Source organism: Barbus barbus (assembly GCF_936440315.1).
Source record: "Barbus barbus genome assembly, chromosome: 44".
Classification (NCBI taxonomy): Eukaryota; Metazoa; Chordata; class Actinopteri; order Cypriniformes; family Cyprinidae; genus Barbus; species Barbus barbus.
The window spans coordinates 2,976,416-2,998,244 of NC_136722.1; the positions used below are offsets into that span (position 1 = coordinate 2,976,416).

General features: G+C 37.6%; 2 protein-coding genes across 2 annotated transcripts in view; both read right to left on the reverse strand.

Annotated features, from left to right (window-relative positions):
* LOC306863290 (SH2/SH3 adapter protein Nck1-like) overlaps nt 1–12,537 on the reverse strand; it is a 45,354-nt gene extending 32,817 nt beyond the window's left edge. Inside the window, exon 1 of the mRNA XM_079406539.1 lies at nt 12,358–12,537. The gene's annotated coding sequence lies outside the window, so the exon portion shown is untranslated. The remainder of the gene's footprint in view (nt 1–12,357) is intronic.
* A 4,540-nt stretch (nt 12,538–17,077) lies between these two features.
* On the reverse strand, nt 17,078–21,550 carry LOC306863019 (solute carrier family 35 member G2-like). Its single transcript, XM_079406159.1, has 2 exons — nt 21,342–21,550; nt 17,078–18,550 (listed from the first exon to the last, which is right to left on the reverse strand). The coding sequence occupies exon 2, from the start codon at nt 18,528–18,530 to the stop codon at nt 17,286–17,288; it is 1,245 nt and encodes a 414-aa protein (XP_079262285.1). The 5' UTR covers nt 18,531–18,550; nt 21,342–21,550; the 3' UTR covers nt 17,078–17,285.
* Between the last annotated feature and the right edge of the window lie 279 nt (nt 21,551–21,829).

Consider the following 21,829-nt stretch of genomic DNA (forward strand, 5'->3'; position numbering starts at 1 on the left):
AGTGAGTAGTGAACAAATGCGCACACACACACACACACACACACACACACACACACACACACACCGTGAACACACACCCGGAGCAGTGGGCAGCCATGCTGCAGCGCCCGGGGAGCAGTTGGGGGTTCGGTGCCTTGCTCAAGGGCACCTCAGTCGTGGTATTGAGGGTGGAGAGAGCGCTGGACATTCACTCCCCCCACCTACAATCCCTGCCGGCCGGGGACTCGAACCCACAACCTTTCGATTACGAGTCCGACTCTCTAACCATTAGGCCACGACTTCCCCAAATGTAGGCTCGTGGCTGCAGAGATTTTTGAATATGCCATTTGTGGATTATTTTCAATATTTTCATTTATTATTGTGATCATAAACAATCTGGTTATATTTACGCATTTGGCATTGCATTCAAACACACTCAATCCGTTATTGGTTTCCCTAGGATTCAAACCCATGACATTCACTGTAAAAAAATGACCTTTGAATTTAACGGTAAAAGACTGTAAAAATGCTACAGTAAAAACATGTTAAATGGTTAACTGTAAGTTCCCCTATACGGTGAAACACTGTATTTGACATCATTTTACAGTAGTATACAGTTTTTGGAAGTGGAAAAAGGACGTATAATTTACAGTGAATAAACATAAATTGACATTCCCAGAATTCCATGTGTCAAAATTTCAAGGTTTTTTTTGTCGTTGTTGTTGAAATAACTGTTTCTTAGTTTTTTTCTTTTCAGTTTTGTACGTTAGGGTTGTATGTTACATGTAATATTGTTAAATTAATGTTTATTGCATTATGTCAGTTTCATGTGTGTTACCATGATGATGTTTAGTGTTTGTGTGAATAACACACAATATATGCGCCTTCTATACATTTAAAAGCTGCTTGTGATGGGCTTTGGTTCATCATGGGACTTTCTCTTCACCACCTGCTTTTGGTGGTTATCAGTGTAAAAGGAAAAAAAGGATAGGACGTGTATGCCAAGTATGCTGACCCATACTCGGAATTTGTGCTCTGCATTTAACCCATCCAAGTGCACACACACAGCAGTGAACACACACACACACACACACACACACACACACACAGCAGTAAACACACACACACACACTGTAAACACACACCCGGAGCAGATTTAGGCAGGGTACGGGGGAATGAGTGCCGCTTACGTAAGTGTGTGAAACAGGATGGCCACACAAGCCCCTGGAAGACACAAATTCAGTGTATTAGGCCTTATATAGGGCAGGGGGTGACCGCTTGAGACGAACTAGAGCAAAAGTCATACAAGGAAATTGTTCTGTTCACAAAAGGACCTCAATCCCTTAGGGCTTCCTTTGACATTTTCCATAATAAAACCAGACTTATGATCGTGTTAACAGACTTCCAGTGTCTTTGAATAGTTATTGCACTTCATATTTCAACAAACCCCAAACCTTAAGTATTAAACATTAGCGTGTAACTCGTCCCGGGCCAGACATGAATAATACCTCAAATCATGCAGCTTGTGCGATTACTTTTGCAAGCATTCACACTGAAAAATCCTAAATTCTGCTTAAAGTACTTTAGAAAACCAGCATTGAGAAGAACCACGCATTTTCTATACAAAACGTGCAAACCTAAAAGTATTTATAACTAAAATTATACTCAGGAGTCAATTGCCAATAAAAGCACCAATAAATGCCAAGTTAAAATAAAGTCTTGGCGGTTTTTACATCTCAATCCGGAGTCATTTTTAAGGCCCTTTGGCATTACAGAGGAATTAGACCTAATGTATTACGCCATGTGGTAACAGCATGATCATAATTTAACCACCCGTTTCCCCACAAGGCCCAATAAAATGAATTAACCCTATAGCTGTTTAACCACAGAACCTATTTAGTGCAGACGAAATATCTTGCAGAGCCGGATTTTTGCTTATTGACAAAGTCTGGTCCACTTAGATCAGCCAAGAACCAGCCTTTAGGTAAGAAAGTACTTTAGACAACTTTTTAACAACTTTAGACAACACTTTTGAAATCGCCCGCGAGCATGCGCTGATGCAGGAGAGGTGGGTCTGACTACGGGCTACTTTTACACTGTTGCAGGGGATTATAATGCAAGCTCTAAATTCCCATTAAACCACGGCTTCATGGGTTTTTTGCTCTAATTTATGTTTGGTTTTGTGCTGGTATTGGTATATTTTGCATGCTAGTGATTGATCCCTTGACGTGATTGGTTATTGGTTTGTGACGCAGCAAACCGAGGGCTGTTTCAAACAGCATTTTTGGGTCAGCCATTGGGAAACTACAGTTTTAAGGAGAAAATACTCAGCAATGGTGTTGATTAATGGATGGCTTGTCTAAAAGCATATTAAAAACACCACATAGACAAATAAACATCATCAAAAACTTGATTTTCACAACAGGGGGACTTTAAGTACATTATACAATACTAATATATTTCTGTCATGACTTCCAAGTTAAACCTGACTTTTATTTTGACGGGTTGTAGCGGACCTTTGAGTTTCAGAGTGTATTTGACAATGGTTTTTCCCAAATAAAACTGGGAAATGTTTATTTAGATTTTCTCTCAGAGCAGCTCTGGGGCCTGTTTCATAAAACAAGATTACCAAATAAGCCAAGCTTATTTCAGTTAGCCTGACTTATTTTGAACCAAATCAATTGACAATAAGTCAGACTCACTGAAATAAGCTTGGCTTGTTTGGTAAACTTGTTTTATGATACAGCCCCCTGGTGACGTTCATGTTTATCTAGACGCTGAAAACACCATTAGTGTCATGCATGCGTACTTCAGTATGTAGTAGATAAAACGGCGCCTTTCATCTACTTTTGATTCATCCATCCATCAGATTGCGCGTTTTACGTGACAATCTCGTTATACTGTAAATCCCATGTTCACGACTGCACCGGGATTCCCTCTGCATCACGGAAATCCTACGGCCTTATAACTTGTTATAAATGCGACACACCTTTATCTGCACACTGCAAAAAAAAAAGTTGAGCCAACTTCAAATTTTAAGGCAACCAGCTTCAGCTCAGTCTCAAAAAGTTGTTGTATTGGCCGATACCGAGTACTGATCCGATACTTGGGTGTGTATCTGGTTATACAGCTTTATGTACTACTAGGCCTGTATGAATTGATACAGTTATTTTATGGTGTGCTTCATATATATATATATATATATATATATATATATAGTCTGGCGAGTAAACAAAAAATATATATGTTTGAAAAATGGCACAGCTTTTTAAATATCTAAAAGTACACTCTTAACATCAGTGAGTCAAGCATTATAAATATATTATGATAATCAAAAATGATTTAATGATAGAACTTTAGTAATTAGAATTAAAACTTGGTAACCATGTATGAATGCATATTAGTCATTTTAACTGAACTTAGGACTGGTGGTGGTGCTTTTTTGGTCATTAAGTGTTTCTGTAAAAAATGGGGGGAAAAAACTATCAATAATACCGATAAGATAATAATCATACTATGAATTCTACTAAGAACAATATAAAACGCACTAAGGATTAACGAGCTGCTGGATTCATGAATATTAATCAAGTTGTCTGCATTGGCTCGAAGTGATTTGCTGAAATCAAAACAGGGACGATAATCGGTGCGCACCAGCCAATGAGATTGTCGTTTGTGCATTAGCTCCGCCTACTACCAGAAAACCCGGCAGTTCTTAAAAGCTGAAGAATTCCAAAGGAACTCCGTTATTTTGACAGGAAAATACAACAAAGAATATCGTTTACATACCATGCAGAATTGACGCGCTACATGTAAGACTCTCTCTCTCTGCGTGTGAGAAAAACACTAGAGCGTACGGTACGTCAAAAACATTCAGATGATCTGAAAAATAGCACAGATCGCTTGACGGAGAGTGTTCAGCGAGTGAAAATATATCTGTGCTAAACTTATACATAGCCTCCAACTCACACACTGGCAAGTAAAATCGGAGCATTTATTAGCCAGTGGCTAATATTAGACGTAATTTAGTTGCCCAGGGTTTAGTCAGATATGCGAGTGATCTCTTCGCTGCTCTAAATAGTGGTTGCAATATAGTACAAATTCCTGTATTTGCATTCTGAGCAGCAAAGAATTAATTTCCGATTTGCAGCGTTAAGCAAATCTAGCGGACATAACTATAGGTCTTTTAAGAAAATGGTATCGGATCGGTACATGGGTTCAAGTACTCACCGATACCGATGCCATCATTTATTTGTGGTATCGGTGGAATTTCCAATACTAGTATCGGAATCGGAACAACCCTACTCCTTTCACATACCGTTTTTCACCTATTAGGGCCTATATAATATAGGAGACGGCATATTTAAATGCAGCAATTGTTTTCATCTCTCATGCATCTCCTATCATCAATGCACATGTTTCTGTGAGAGTTTGTGCGGAATAATTTAAAAATGGTGTGCAATCCTCAGTCATTAGTTTTACTTCTATAACCATATGCATGTCTGATAATGTGTGCAAAACTGCAAAATACAGTCTCTAAATGAACCAACCACAGACTTTCGGTTGACTCAAATGTAAGCATGAAGTGAAAAAAGGACCCAGTCGTTCTGAGATAGCAGCTTAAGACGTGTTCACGTTTAGTTACTGATGCATCATGGACTAAGGCAGTTTAATAATCAGACTAGGACATTCGATATTTATTTTATTTTAACTAGTGACGTACATGTTCAATAAAGAATAGACAATGGAAAACAACAGTCTTCTCTCAGCTCCATCATGAGGATGAATTCACTGCTGCAATCAAAATATCTGCTGATTTATAAACCATGAGACCTGCCACAATGGCAAACAAACACATTAGTGCACTAAATCCTGCAGCAGAGAAGTGGAAAACAGTCACTTCACACACTGAACACCTGTTTTTCCCTTGGCCTATTTTACAGATCAAGGTCAAATGCTTAAATATTTCAGTTTCTCCGTTTCTCCCACTCAAACACACAGGTGACACACCACTTCAGGTGCATTGATGTTAGTTACAAACCCTATATAAATCACAAACTTTCAACATGAAACAGTAACTGTTAATGAGATGTATTTCCAAGTAAAACAGGATGCTAAAAAGCCAAAAATGTCAAACAGAGCTTGGTTTTTTTTATCCATCAGGAATTGATTGGAGTGTAAGTTTGCAGTGGATTGTGGAGGACTACATCCCTCCTGACACACTATCAGTGCCCAGTGGTTAAAATATATGCAACCAAGTTGACGTTACTACATTCAGATGAAATATTACGAAATAATAGTGAGTAGCGAATAGTGTGCCATAAGACCAGGAATATGTCTAATGAAAGTCAATAGGGTCAATTTTGATTTCATGTTGCCTTCAAGCCATCTAACAAGGTGAACTCGAGAGTCTGAGACTGATTTTCAGGCCCTATAAGGCCATTAAACATTGAAATACACAGAGGAAATGCCACAATGGACCCCTCTATCATGGTTTAAAACAAACCATAATAAACTATGAGATGCTTAACAAAAAGGCCCCTGAAAACAGAACTGAAAATTACATGATAACCATAAACGCATTTTCTATTACCACTTTGTTCTCCTTTATTTCTTATTATTCTTATCATTATTATTAGTCATACATACTATGACTAATAATAATGAAAAATAAAAATGAAAATAATAATCAATGTTAAAATTGTCTGTTAAAACCATTGCCTGCTGGCCACTTTTGAACCTGTGGACTTTCAAGCCCGATCTCACGGCAATTTTAGAGGGTGGCTATTTCGTTCGACCTCACTCTTTGTGCTAAATCATATGTATTTTACAAGTTGCACAATTTGTATGAATTTGTACAAATTACCTACACCTAACCCCGCCCCTAAACCTACCCATCACAGGGGATTAGACAAATCGTACGAGTGAGGTTATATGAATTAGCCACCTAATAAAATACGTACGAATTGGACTTTCAGAAAAGACACTTTTCAAACACACATTTAACGCTTAGATTAACTTGTCTACTAACAATGTCCAAGATTCATCATAGAAGAATTCGGTCATTTCTGCCAATTCTTTTAAACCAACATGTATCATTTGCAATTTAAAATTAATATACATTCTGTGGTGACATTTTTAGAATAAATGTGTAATTTCTTTACTTAAAAAGGCAAATCATATCTTAGGAAAATGCTAAATAAAACATTATTTTTCCCCCACCGTATTTTCTTCAAACCTCACGTCTCATTGCTTTCAAGCTCTTCTTTGACTAAAGTGCACTAAAATTTGGAGAAACTTCAGAGTGAAGCTGATGGTTGTGGTGAAAACTGTGCATCAACTGAGGAAGTGTCCATTTGTGTCATTTGGATATTTGTGTAATAAAGTATTTAAATGCTTTGTCTGTGAACTTAGACTAATTTTTAAATGAAGGATTTTCATAATTTGAAATTTAATATTTGGGTCTGAGACAAGGTTAAAATAATACCAAAAATTATATATAAAATGTTAAAATAAAAACTAATGTGACCTTCATACTACAAAAAAGTTGCAGTTTATTAGTTTTAATAAAAATAAAAAAATAGCAATCCCATATAAAAGTGGTCACACAGATATGAGTGTCTCCCTTGTGGCCTCGTCGTGTTTGCTTGAGCAGGTTTGACTATATGGGCTTACTCAAGCAAACAGCATTACTGTGAAACAGAGAACAGAAACACGTGTCGGGTAAATGAGGGCAGATCTGGGTACTGCAGCAGTTTCCTGATACACAATACTTCCACCTTTTCAGTGTCTTACCCTTGTTTTTATGTGATATATGCCCAGAAATACAAGTAAAGATACATAATGACCAATGCAATGCAAGCTTGTGGTGCCACTGTTCAAACATAACAACACGCTCACGTTACTGCTACTGTTATAAATCTCAGTACTCCAGGGACGATAGAGTTACCTTCAAATATCTGAGCCATTACACTGAAGTGTTATTTAGGATATTAAAGGTGCCATAGAATGGAAAACTGTCTTTACCTTGGCATAGCTGAATAATAAGAGTGACACAAACACCTTCGTTTCCTCCTCCTTATGTAAATCTTGTGAATAAAAAAGACTGAAAAATAGGCGAACATAACACAAACTGTTACGTAACAGTTGGAATCACTAATAGTTACGCCCCCAACATTTGCATAAACCCGCCCATGTTCTAGACCAGCCGCCAGCTGAACCATCAGAAGTTCTGCAGGTGTTGTGAAGAAATACGAGCGAGGACAACAGCGAAGATGGCAGATCATGGAAATAAATGTTATGTTCCAGGCTGTGCAGGGGGTGTGAAGAGCAGGGATGGGTTGTGTCTGTATTCAGAAAGGCACGGAAAGCAAAAAACACGTTCTAATAAAATAACAGGAGCCACTAAAGAGACATGGTTAGCTCCTTGCTAGTGGTAGCCTGTTACAGTACATAATATTTCAGTTACCACATAAACAGAGTAAGAAGAGATAACAGAGGATGATGGCGATTGATTTACAGATCCTGAGCACCACTGAAGCATCTGATCTTGTAAAATGTGTGGTAAGTACTGCTGCTCCATAGTATAAACAGAGTACATGCGATCGTGAATCTCGAAATTGAAAGTGAAAGTAAAACGCGATCATGCATTCCAAAGCAGTTTCAATGCCCAGCATATTAATAGTGGCTCCCTGATGCCCGCATTTTATTTATAGTATAATTACCCAATGATATAACTGCACAAGAAAGTATTGAAATATATATTTTCCCTGTGTTTCCTTCCTGTGAGCTCCTGAAATGAGCCACGCTGTGAAACAGCCAATAAGAGCAGAGCTCAGCATTATTATTCATGACCCTGCCAAATAAGCCAATAACAGACCGTTTCATTCTGGGGAGAAATATTAGGGTTTGTAAATGGACATGTAAAACTGTTTCTGCAGAATTTTTGCCCTTACCTAAGCCACATACCTTCTGTGTAGATATCAGAGAACAATTTAAAATACTATATCAATGCATTCTATGGCACCTTTAATTATATAAACATGTCGAGCAAGATTCTCTTCAAAATGTTGCTCTGCCATGACAGGAGTTACTGTAAATCGAACCAAAGTTTAGGGCCTTATGATTTCTGCAATGTTGAAAATACAGACGGAATTGCAGAATCCAGTCATAAGTGTAATTTACTGAATAACTTGGATGGAATACAGAAAATTATTGTTGTTAATTTTTATCAAATAAATTCAATTGATTAGACGTGTGTTGTGATTCCTAAAATGTAATCACATTATATAAATGGAAACCAGACGAATCAAAATGGAAAACAAGGAATAAAAAAAAAAAAAAAAAAAAAGTATTTCATAGTGTTGGAAAAAGTTTAATTTTTGTTAAACTTTTAATAAATCGTTGTTAAAGTTTCATGATTTCAATTAATTAGAAATTAATTTCAATTAATTTTTGATTACTAATATTTCAGTTAATCATTAAAATGGAGTCATTTAAAAGGAAAAAAAGAAACCAGGACAATTTAATTGGGGGGAAAAACTTCATTTGAAGGAAAAAAAATAAAACGGGCCCTACCCATTTCAGCAGATTACTTCTTCAAAATGAATGGGATTTATATAAAAAAATAAATTAAAAAAAGTAAAAGCTGCAGTCCGTAAGTTTTGCCTCTTTGTCGCCATCTCTGTTTGAAAACCAGGAATTGCAGCTGCTTGCAGAATTATCTTCCTAGCGTGGGGTTGTGCTCCGGCGCGGATGAATCTAATGTTTTGAGGTGAATGTGTGGCAGTCAGTAGCTGCACCAGTGTGGATGTTTACTGTACTTCGCAATCACAGATTTTCACCATATATTGCCATCTGAACAAGTAACAAGTCTGTCACATTTGTTCTGCCCAACTGAGGAAAAAGGCATTACCATAAATAATGTTGTGGTGGTGATGGCGCAGTGTATAAGACACATGCCTTTGGTGTGAGAGACCCGGGTTCGAATCCACTGTGAGACACCAATGTGTCCCTGAGCAAGACACTTAACCCCTAGTTGCTTTGGATAAAAGCGTCAGCTAAATGAATAAATGTAAATGTAATCTAAACGAGGTTTTGAGAGCATTTACTGTAGATAAATCGTGCTACCAATGGTGATTAAATCTAACGATCAGTTACCTCATATCACATCAAACCGTGCAAATTATTATTACTGTTATACTTTATTCTCAAATTATTAATGTTAACATCAGCATTGCGTGACTATGAGTATAGTGCAGGGCTCGACAGTGCGAGCCTTTCACTCGCATTTGCGACTAAAAATAGATGCGTGCGAACTGGAAAATGTATTTAGGAGCATGAGTGCAAATACAATACAAAATACAAAACAGCCTAACTTATACAGTAGCCTATAACAATCGTATTAATTTATTCCGTTTATGGAAAAATTGCGATACAGCCTCATATGATTACTGTACTTACTGAGAATTACTGAGCGGAGCGAGTGAAGGAGACGCGCATCGCCACTAGAGGGCGCTGACACTGCTCTTACCCCAGTAACCCTGTAAACTATCAGCTGCGCTACTTTCCTAAAACTGTGTAAATAGTGTTTCACACTAACACTCATTTAGATATTTATATTCGCTTTAGTCTTCACAATAGCATCAAATAATTTATTTGCCTAGCCTAAAGCATGGCCTATCCACTGATCTATAATAAAGAACAGTGGGCCTATATATCTATATATTGACTGATTCGTTATTATTGTTCAGTAACACAGTAACATGAAAAAACAATGACTGCATTTATTAATAATGTTCATCTTAATTTCAACTTTTAATAACACATTATAAAATCAAAAGTGTCTGTTAATATTATTCTAACATTAACAAACAATATTAACATGCACTTAGAAAATAGATAGGGTGAATAAAAAACATCTTAAAATATATATTTTATATTAAAATCTAAGATCTAATGTATTAATATCAAAAAATATTTCTATAACACAGTCATTAGCATCCAAAAAGCAACTGTTCAGTAAGAAAAGGAATCCCAGTGAAAGCAGATTTCAGGCCAAGCACAGTCTCAGCCAACTTAAAGACCCAGAAACGTAATACTGCAGTAGCTTTTGGCCGACTGCTCTAACAAAAGCAGCGAAAGACAGACGCGTGCGGCAAATCAATGCCACGTCACTGCAGGCATCTGAGCAGCAGGTGCTGCTCTGAGAGCGGGGGGTCACGAGGACTCAATGAGACCGCTGTGCTTCCACAGACACGTTTGGGGACGGCGGGGTCCCCGCAGATAAACCGTCCAACTTCTGTGAATCCTGCTCCCCTCACGGAGGAAATGGCCAAATATAAATAGCTGCTTTCACCATTTTCCCAACCCTTTCTCCTTGATCCCGGACCCCTCAGCTCAGCGGGATCCGGGGCCCCAGACAAAATGTCTCTCTCTCATTCATTTGAGTTCACTCTCTCTGTCTTTTTTAACTTAATGAGAGGCTGCGGAGAGAGCTGTCAGTGTGACAATAATTAGAAACTCACCAGCTGCAACAGGAGCCGGGCCCCAAAACATTCATACACACAAAAATGGAAAAAGCAAAAAAAAGGAGGGCCACCGTCTCCCAGACACTGGGTTACTTTAATAAGACGACAGTAGAGCGAATCAAATAACAGTAGTTAAGGCTGCTCATCCCTGTAATTCAGATAATGTCAAGCTCAGTCATACAGGCCACCAGATAAACACAAAACCACAGAAAGGGGGGCATCAGCAGCTGACTCACTGGCTGGACCAGGAGTGTATGTGACATTTGTATTTGTATAAGACAATAAAAAGCTGCATGTACTCTGACAGGAGGTGAAGTGTGCAGATTTCTGCAGGGCACCACACCCAACACGCCACAAACACACATGTGATCGACTGGGAAAAAACATACAGTATCCCATCACAAATAACCAAGAACATTTGGAAATGCATGTGTAAAGTTATAGGCATGTGGGTGTGTGTCACGTGGTTGCTAAGGTGTTTTAACATATGGCAGTGTGGTTGCTAGGGTGTTAGGGGTGGTTTCTAAAACAAAAAGAGCCCATGCTCAAGTCTCAGGGATATTCTGATCTGTAGAGTGAAGTTATCTACAGAAGTGATCTGTATCAGTAGTGAACAACTAGTTGGTTTGGAATTATCGATAAACTTAAAACTATATTTGTTTTATCATTCTTTCTTACAACAGCTTTGGTTTAATGTTTGATCTTGAAATTAAAGTCGATAGCAGAACGAGTGTAAAAAATGATTTAATCCTGTTCATCTGTATGGAATACAGACCATAAACAAATCACAAATAATGTTATTTCCTATCATTTCAGATATAACGTTTCGCTCTACTAACAAACCATTAACTATGACGTTTGCCTCAATTAACTCCTAATTTGCTGCTTATTAATAGTTAAGTTTAGGAGGATGCAGAATATGTGCTTTATAAGTAATAATAAACAGACAATATGTTAATAATATGCATGCTAATAAGCAACTAGTTAATAGTAAGAATTGGTCCCTAAACTAAAGTGTTTTTCTTTACTTGCATATTTTTGTCAGTACAAAAATCTAAAAAGATGCTAAATTACTTGTTATGCAAATGAAGTGAGAACTATTAGTCCTTTCTTATGTCATTTTGCTTCTCCTGTAATCATGAGTTAAGAAAGTTTAGATATTTTTCTGGCCTTTATCCCCTCACGTTCCCTAAAATTGCAAATATCAAATAACGAGTAGACGGGCCAATTATTGAATTCATTATTAATTGTACGTTAGATCAAGCACTTGAGACACTAACGTGACCTTTGTTTGAGGAATGTGCCATTTAGGCTTTTAACTTCTGCGTTTGCTGAGAAATCTCACACGGATTTGACTGTAACTCACAGTTTGATGTGAAAGTAATAGAAGTGCATGAAGTACAGTAGCATTAGATTCAACAGAACACAGCAACTAAATCTAATAATTGTTTCTGTCTATTTGATCTGTTGCATAATAACCAGATATCAAGAAGGAAATTAGATGTCACAGTCAAAAATCATAATCATATCTCATGCATAATGATAAAAATAGCAATATTTGCAGTTTATAGCAAATAAAACAGCCTTTTATCAGAACAAAGACCCCCATGAAGCTAACAGCACTGCATTGTTTTGAACAATGTAACATTACAGCAGTTTGTGCATGATTCATGTTTTTCATATGAATCACTGTCAGGCCACTTTTCAGTATATATGTATGGATATAATGCAGTTTGTCCTGAAATCACAGCAATGTGAGGCCTGACCACAGCCTTTCCACAATCCCTTTCCCATTACACTGATGTATCTGTAACATATATCTGTGATTGTTTCCTTTTATCTGTCATCTTACCCTGATCCGGTGTGCACCCCTGACTCCCGTGTATCCAGCTCACACTCGATGATCAGCACTATTTAGATCACAGGCGTGTTTTCCAGCTACATATTCGCTGATGCTTTCACGGGAAGGGTTTTCTATGCATGCAGCGTGAGACCCGCGGTTCTACTCGATCAATGCACCGCTGCGCTATCTAACCTGCTGCAGGAGGCGGGACCATCTAGAGCGTACTCCTTTACTCATTGGGTCGCCAAGAGTGACGTCTTTGCTCATTGGTCAGCGCACACGTCCATCAATTGTATGCGCTGGGCTCGTCCCGAAAGTAGCTATTGGGTACTATGGAGTTTATATTATATTATATTATATTATATTATATTATATTATATTATATTATATTATATTATATTATATTATATTATATTATATTATATTATATTATATTATATTATATTATATTATATTAGATGTTTTATGCACATTGTTGTTTGCAATAAAATCACTTTTTTAAATAGATTGAATCAAATATCAAATTATCCTGTTATGGGAATTTTGTTGTGGCCTAGATGATTTTATCTGTTAAATAACCATATCACTGAATACTGCTAAAGATCATCACTGGAGTACATAACTTTCTAGCACACTTATAAATTGTATCTATTAATCAATACTGTGTAATATTAATATATATTAAATTGTATTTTTTTTTAAATCCCCAATTAACTAATTATGTAATATGTATGTAATTTATGTAGGATTTTTTTTATTTTTTTTACCCCATGAATGATACATGTACAGTGGAGACCAAAATCAAAAAAAAAAAAAAAAAAGTTTGTTTGTTTGCTTTGATTTAAATTTGGAAATTATGTAGCATATTTCATAATTTTAAAGAAAGAAATGCTACAGCAATATATATATATACAGTATATTTCTACAGATTTCTATATCAAATCATCTTAAGTATTATTATCATTAAATCATTAAAGAAAAGAAAGAAGTATCAGACACTAAGACACTTTAACATATATATATATATTTTTATTATTATTATTATTATGCCAGAAATATAATTTGTAATCAAAAACTTTGTATTTAATTAGAAAAATAAAAGCAGTGATCTTTTGGACCAAGGGTATACTACATTATAAGATGACTGGATGCATTGTGTGTATAATGCCTCATCTTCTGAACTCGCCATCATCTTATCTCTAAACGCACCTGAATGAGTTGCATTGATAGGACCGTATTCAAAGTCCCTCACGCATGGCTGATAGAGCCATTAGATGGTGCACAACACGCTGCAGGATGCAATCTGTTTCCTGTCCTAACAGATGGACTTTACTGTACGTGTCCTGCACCACCCCTGCCTTCTCCTGTCCATAATCCCAGAGCCTGATATGAACACGGTCTTCACCAGCATCCCTCACTACTCTGAGAGGCATCTGTGCTCTGAGCTCTCTGACTCAGACATTCACCAACATCTGATGATAATATTACTAAAAAAATATTCATTCTAAATGGCTAAATATCAGATTTTAGGAGGGATTAATAAAGAACATTTTATAAAGTGTAATTACTGATAAAGTATGAAATTGTGAATGTACTGTTATTAAAGGAATAGTTTACCCAAAAATGATAATTTCCTGAAAATACTCACCCTCGGGTCATCCAAGATGTAGATGAGTTTGTTTCTTCATGGGAACATATTTAGAGAAATATTGCATCACTTGTTCACCAATGGATGCACTGCAGTGAATGGGTGCCGTCAGAATGAGAGTCAAACAGCTGATAAAACATCACAATGATCCACACCACTCCAGTCCATCAATTAATGTCTTGTGAAGTGAAAAAATGCACATTTGTCAGAAACAAATCCCTCATTAGCACATGTTTAACTTCAACCTATCCCTGTTGTCGTCTCACATCAAATCCACCCACATGTTTGCTTAGCGCTGTTCTGGACTGTTCACACATGTAAACGGTACTCAGTCTGTCCATATTTACATTTATATTTAGTAATTTAGCAGACGTTTTTATCCAAAGCCACTTATAAATTAGGACATTAGAAGCAATTAAAATCAACAAAAGAGCAAAGATACGCAAGTGCTACAACAAGTCAAAGCAACGGTTTTTAGCCGTTTCTTGAAGATGGTGAAGGACTCAAGGCTGATCGGGTTGAGTTGTGCACCAGGAGGGAACAGTGCATGTAAAAGTCTGTGAAAGTGATTTGTGCGTCTTTGAGATGTCGTTCATTTGCAGAACGCAAGCTTCTAGAGGCACATCAGTCTGAAGCAGAGAATTTAGGTAAAGGGGTGCAGAGCCAGTGGTGGTTTGTAGGCAAACATTAATGCCTTCAATTTTATTTATTTTATTTCTCTCCTGATTCAGGCGAGGTGAGTTTTCAATGAAGAAAGCAATATTACGTATAGTGGATTAGCATTTTAGCTAGAAGCAACAGTGTGAAGATAAACCGCTTTAATGATTTCTTGTGGATATTTTGTTTTTATCAACTGTTTGGACTCTCGTTCTGACGGCACCCATTCACTGCAGAGACTCCATTGGTGAGCAAGTGATGCATTTCTCCAAATCTGTTCTGATAAAGAAACAAACTCATCTACATCATGGATGGCCTGATTTTCATTTTGGGTGAAATATCCCTTTAACTCTTATAGTTAGACTATAGTTTTTTTCCACTTCTTTTATAAATAAATAGAAGAAGCTCATGTTGCTCAAAACCCATATACTGTTATTTTTGTGGAACACTCCATTTCTTTAAGAATCTTCATACAGCAAAGATAATCCATAAATGAACTAAAATAAGTAGTTCATTTGACTGTGCTGTATATTCCAGGTATTATATACAAATACAATAGCTTTGAATGTAGTGCATCTTTTTTTGGAGCTTTACAAACTGTATTGAAAAGAGCTGCATTCATTTGAATTCTTCAAATCCCCTTTTTGTATCCCACAGAAAACAACAACAACAATAAAAAAACATCTTCCTGGGAATCAATGTGAGTGAGGCTGAGTAAACAGTGACATCATTCTTGATTGAACTATTCCTTTAAGAATAAAATGTCTCCAAAGCCTCCAAAGGGCCACCTTGTGGAGAACTGGGGAAATCTCATGCTCTCTCATTTACAAGAATTATTACAAAAATATCTGTAGGCCCTGCCAACAAACCGAGCAGCGATTCATCATGACCACAGCTTTCATATGCATGAGGGAAACAATGATTACTTTGATCTTAAATATAACCTTTGTGGCAGGGTATAAACAAAACTAAATACCACTGAAAATGATGGTGGTAAACAGCAGAGCGGCTGGGGTTATTTAGAGTGGGACTAATTTCATGAGATTCTACCACAGACCATCAACATGATGACAGTTATATATATATATATATCTATATTTACAGACTTTTTCAATATTTCGTATCGGAAATAGGACATGGGGAATAAAAATGCACAACGGCTACAAAAATGATGGTTATGAATGATAAAATATGAACAGATATTTATAATCATGAGAGTGAGTCAATTAAGTTCAAGAGAATTGTCAGAACTGAAATGGAAGGCACTTCCTCTGAGCCTATAATACATCATTTGAGGTTGCGTAATCTTATCAGAAGAGGGTTTCTGTCAAATCTGATGAGATTATAAAAATAAAAAATACAACGATGCTTAATTCCAAGCACAAATTCCTCCATCACACAGGCAGGGATTGTATCGATCGCCTTCGCATACCGAGACAGAACTGAAGAAAATCAATAAAAGGTTAATTTATAACATTTTTACAAAAGGGTTTTTGTTCTCTTTAGATATATAGCCCACGTGGTCAGATTAGAGCAGTTGTTCTGGACTGGTGGGTCATGACCTGAAGAACAGGTAGAAATGGGCAAAAAAAAAAAAAAAACAATAGCAAATGCTCAATAAAATGCATATAATTGTGCACATTTAGATATCAAAATAAGTATGGAATCTTAAAAGAGAGGAGAAAAGGGTCTCTGTCCTTTGGTTGAAGCTAAAACATTTTTTACATTTATATTGGCTTAAAAATATTACATATGTATTATATATATATATATATATATATATATTATTTTTAGTTATTATTATTTGTGAATATGAATTAGCATTCAATATGAAACACAAAAACATCCAATCAAACAATAGTTTTTGTACAAATTAATTTCTATCATTTGTTTAAAGCTAAATTAAACTAAATAAAACAATACTGTGAAATATTGGCCTAGTATATAAATGATCTTATTATTCATATATATATATATATATATATATATATATATATATATATATATATATATATATATATATATACACATGTGTACACACACACACACACACACACACACACACACACACATACATACATTATATATAATATATATTATAATATATTGTACATTATATATGAACAATCATTAATTAATTAATTATTAAATAACTAAAAACTAATAAAATATTTTGATACATTTAATAAATAGTTAATAATTGGATCTGCAGTATCTGGGGAAACAAGGTGAGAACCACTGGATTAGCACTGGACATTAAACACAAAAAGTGTAACAAATTTAGTATTTTGTGTGTGAAATTGTGCAATACTGCATTCTGATTTATCTGTAAGAGTATCCAATCCCGCTGTTCATAGATTTAAGCTACTGCATCTCACTCTTGCTTCAGTGACACAAGAAAAAAATCAATGCTATCAGAGGGGGGCACTATGGAGCACTGTTTTTATTTCCACACATCAACAGTTAGCAAAGACATTACACCAATGGCACTCTTCCAACGACACGAAACAAATGCCGAAGATCCAGACATTCAATGATTGCACATTTGTAAGAGAAAAGGGGCCAGGAAACACTGCACACACGCACATATACATGCCCCCTCATGCGCTCGAGTACACACACGTTGATGCTCTCATTTGATCGGTGAGTCCAGAATCTCTTGGTAATCTTGTCGGATAGCCCGGCTCACCCTATAAAGCTTGAGCCCCGTGAGGACGAACACGCTGACCATGATGACCAGCGCTCCGAAGATGTCGTACACGGACGGGATCATCCGCAGCACGATGAGCTGAAGAAACATGGCCACCACGATCTCCAGATGCTGCACGGTGCTGACCAGAGCCGGGTGGAACTTGTTGAGGGCGTAGTAGACGCCCAGGAACGCCACGGTGGAGCAAACGCAGATTCCCATGAGGTATCCCCACGTCTCGCCATCCAAGGGAATGATGGGTTCTTGCATGATGAACATAGTGGACGCCCCCCACACGGTTCCCGTCCAGCCGAAGGTGAAGAGCGCTGTCCACATGCTGACTCGCTCTTTGATGGCCCGGTACACGATCATGGACAGGGCGGCAGTCAGACCCGCCATTACAGTCATCGTGTAGCCGAAGGCTTCCTTCCAGAATCCCAGAGGAGATTTTTCCTCGTCGGCGATGTTGGGGATCATGACAAGACACAGGCCAAAGAGGCTACCTACGACCGTCACTACGTCTGTGTAACCGAGGCGTTCGTCTAGGAGCAGGAAAGCCAGAACGGCGCTAAAAACCGTGGTGGTGGCCCGCCACATGATGGTGCCGTTGCTGGGTGGAACGATGGCGAAGGACGTGTATGCGCACGTGATGGAGATTACGTTGCAAACCCCGTAGAAGAACAAACGCAGCCGATAGCCCTTGGGCCCGAAGGGAGCCTCTTTGTAGTAGAGGACCACCAGTATAGACAACACTTGGATCACCGAGCGGATGAAGATGAGCTCTAATGATGGCACTTTGGAGCGGTCGGCTGCTAGGCGTGTAATGAGGGCCACACATCCGTGAGCGATAGCCGCCCCAAAGAGGGCCCCCCAGGTGACCCGCGAAGCCAGGACCGAGGCCTCGCCAAAGCTCGCCAGCTGACCTCCCACTCCTTTATCTCTCTGATCGGCTTTGGGACGGGAATCCATAGTGCCAAATAAAGTCCTGCCCTGACCGCTCTCTGACACCAGTCTCTTGCTCGGGTTGTTGTCCATGAACGAGCCGAAGTCCTCGAAGGACGGAGCGTCGTCGTATCCCTCATCACCCGGCTGGGGGAAATGCGTGGCGTACTTCACCGTCACGGTGTTGGGGTGGATTTTAACCCTCTTTTTGGAGCCGTACTGCTGCCTCGTGGGGGACGGATCCATTTTCTTCAGCTACAGAAGAGCTGTGAAACACACGAACATCATGGGATTAACACAAACAAGTATATGAAAATAGAAGATGCTGAGTTTGGAGCAGGGCTGTAAAATGAACATTATATAATTAAGGGCTTTTGAACCTGGTAGATGTAGGAACTAGCCACCAGGGCGGCCCCCGAGAACTACAATTTCCCATAGAGCCATTTTCCTGATTGCATTCACACTATCAGTAGTAATGTCATTTAACGTCAACAACTGGAGGATGGAGGATGGGGAACTGCCTGGACTTCTGTGTTCAAGCAACCTAATGCTGTTTTTCATGTGCGTGGAGTTATATGTAAACTGTGTGTTTACATGGCTTTTAAAAATGGTGGGTGCCGTGTTTCATACGGCATGTGTTTAGCCAATCAGTGTGCACTTACTGTAGGTTACTGCAATGTAAATAAAAAAAATAAAAAGTTGAGCAAACTTAAAAAGTTTACGGCAACCAGCTTCAGCAGATCTTTGAGTTTCCTAAACTTGTTGTTTTAAGTTCATATAAAAAATAAGTTGAAAAAACTCAAAAATCTGCTGAAGCTGGTTGCCTTAAACTTTTAAGTTTGCTCACCTTTTTATATTTTTATTTCTTTTTTTTTTACAGTGTGGTAGCTCCTATTTTGCTGGGTTAGACCCTATTCTGAAGTAGGAGCTAATTTAGTCCCACCAAAAGGCATTCCTAAAACTAAAATCGCTCCCAGTTCTTACGGTGTGAACATGGCAATTAGGAACTATGAAAACTTTCCTTTGGTGCAGAAGCCCTTATTATTTACTCATTTTCTTGTCATTCCAAACTCATATGCATTATTTGTTTGCACAACACGAGAAGAAGAATTTTTTAATAAGTTGCAGTGGAACGGAAAAAAATAAAAATAAAAATTTAATCATACAGACAGTTCACAAACATCATCCATCTGAAATTTCATTTCATGCTGATTTTTTTGTATAGATATGTCAAACTCCAAAAAAAAAAAAAAACATCTAAGCACAATGAAAGTAGTCCATATTACTTGCACACTGTTTCCCAAGATTTCCCAAGCCATCTGATATTAGTACAGACTAGCATAAGGCATTTATTGCTTAAAATCTTCCCCTGCAGTGAGCTATGAACCGCTATGAATCACTGAGTCACTGAGAACTTGAGAACAACTTGAGAACCGAATCAATCCAGTTGATTCAGTTCAATTTGTGAAGCCAGAATCAGCTGGTTCATAGAAAAGAACCGGCTTGATAAATAAGATTGACTGAGTTAAAAAGTAAATGAAATAACTAAAAGATTGACTGAGTTCTACTAAGTGACTCAATGACCTGTTTTCAGCTGTTCACAGGTTAATAGATCACTGGAATATATACCAACTTAAATGCCAATCATATGAACTATGTTTATTGTACTTTATGGTGCTTTTTTTAAAAAAGCTTGACAAACATATGGTCATGGCACTGTTATTGAATCTGCATAAAGATTCTTTAAAATTGCTCCTTTTGTGTTTGACAGTGGAATAATAACAGCATATGGTTTGAGAACGGCATGAGTATGAGTAAATAATATCATAATCTTCATTTTTGGTCAAACTGAACACATTAAGATCGACATGTTGTCAAGAAGGTGAGTCTATATTTAACAGTGAACATCAGAAGCATTTTTTTTTTTTGCCAATTCAAGCTTGCACGGTGGTTTCACAGAAATGCAGAAGAAAATCTTACATAATTCATAACTCGCTGCTTCAATGGTCTCCTTTCTCGCATGCTCTCCCTGTGTGTCTCTCTCTACTGCTGCCCCATGTGTAAAGCAATGTCTATATTTAAGTGCTGTAGCGCCTGCTCAGATAAGCAGAATTTGATTCAGTGTGATGGGAAGAAATTATGTAATGGGGAAGGAAACTAGAAAGTGGTGAAATGGTTGAGTTTGGATTATCAGTCCAATTACAATTTTAACATTAAGTAATGTAAAAATCAGTAAATAGTAAAACAAGATGTATCATTATGGATCTAGTTCTTTGTATACACTTCAAAATACTTTATAATGGGCTAAAAAAACTAAAAAATAAACAAAGAATTTTCTTCTTGAGTGCATCACACAACCAAAAAATATGGTCTGATTTTTTTTTTTTTTACCCGATTGAAAGCAAATTATGTTGCTAACAACCAAAAGCCCCACCAGGGGGCAACAATATCAACAATATCCTTCTGATGAAAGCCCACCTATTATGCTCTAACCTCATAACTCGTAAAAATGTCATGTTATACGATACAGCTATTATGAATCATATTGGCATATTGCCCTCATGGCACACCGTGAGGCTGGAGACATGAAAAATTATTTATTGCAGGTTTGCAAGGGGCACAGCCTTTGAACCAAAAAATGAACCTGAAATCTCTCTGGTTTCTGTAATAAATCTTCTACCAAATGCTAGATATCATGCATTATCATTTAAAACCACAGTAGCCTAAATAAAGCAGAGAGGAGATTTGGTGCAGAAAATATCAATTTAGAAAATTATACTAGACATGTATTTCACCCGAAAAAAAGATAAATCATGCATGCTTATATTATTATTATTTTGCATTAATTTGCATGCAAATACACTAACTGCAAATTCTGCACGCAGCGTAAAATACTCGCCAAAATTAAATTATTTATGAGAATTTCAGCATTCAAACACAGTTGCGCAAAAACGCACATGCAGCAATCAAAACGCGTCATATTTATTTTCTCCTGCAAATATCGCCTGCACAAATGCGTCTCCATATTGCGCATCAAATCCAGCAGTTTTCACTCACCACGCTTCTCTGAACGAAAGGATCCAGCTGTCTTTAAAGCTCCTGGGGACGAAACATAAATGTTTACTTCATTGGAGTCAAGATATGGAGAATTGCGCTTGCCATGTCTCCATCCTTTCCTCACGGACGCGCTGGACGTCTCCAAGGTGCGCGCCTCATCCACGCGATGCTCCACACGCCTCCTGACGCTCGTGTTTCTGTGCTGGGGTGACAAAGAGAGGCGATGCTCCCCAAGACAAACCCCTTGTTTCCTGTCTGATAGAAAAGTGAGGGTGGGGTAGACCGCGTGAATACTGCTTCAACCTAACATCATCATCTTCAGCGTCAGAAGAGGCACATGCATGTTGAGCTGAGCTTATTTCTTGGCAGAAATGGGCACCACGCTGCCTTTTAGTGTCTCTTTTTATATTTTACTTATTTAATGTGGAACTATTTAACGTTAGAATAGAGTTAATTCAATGAAGTCCTCCTAACACCTCTAATATCTT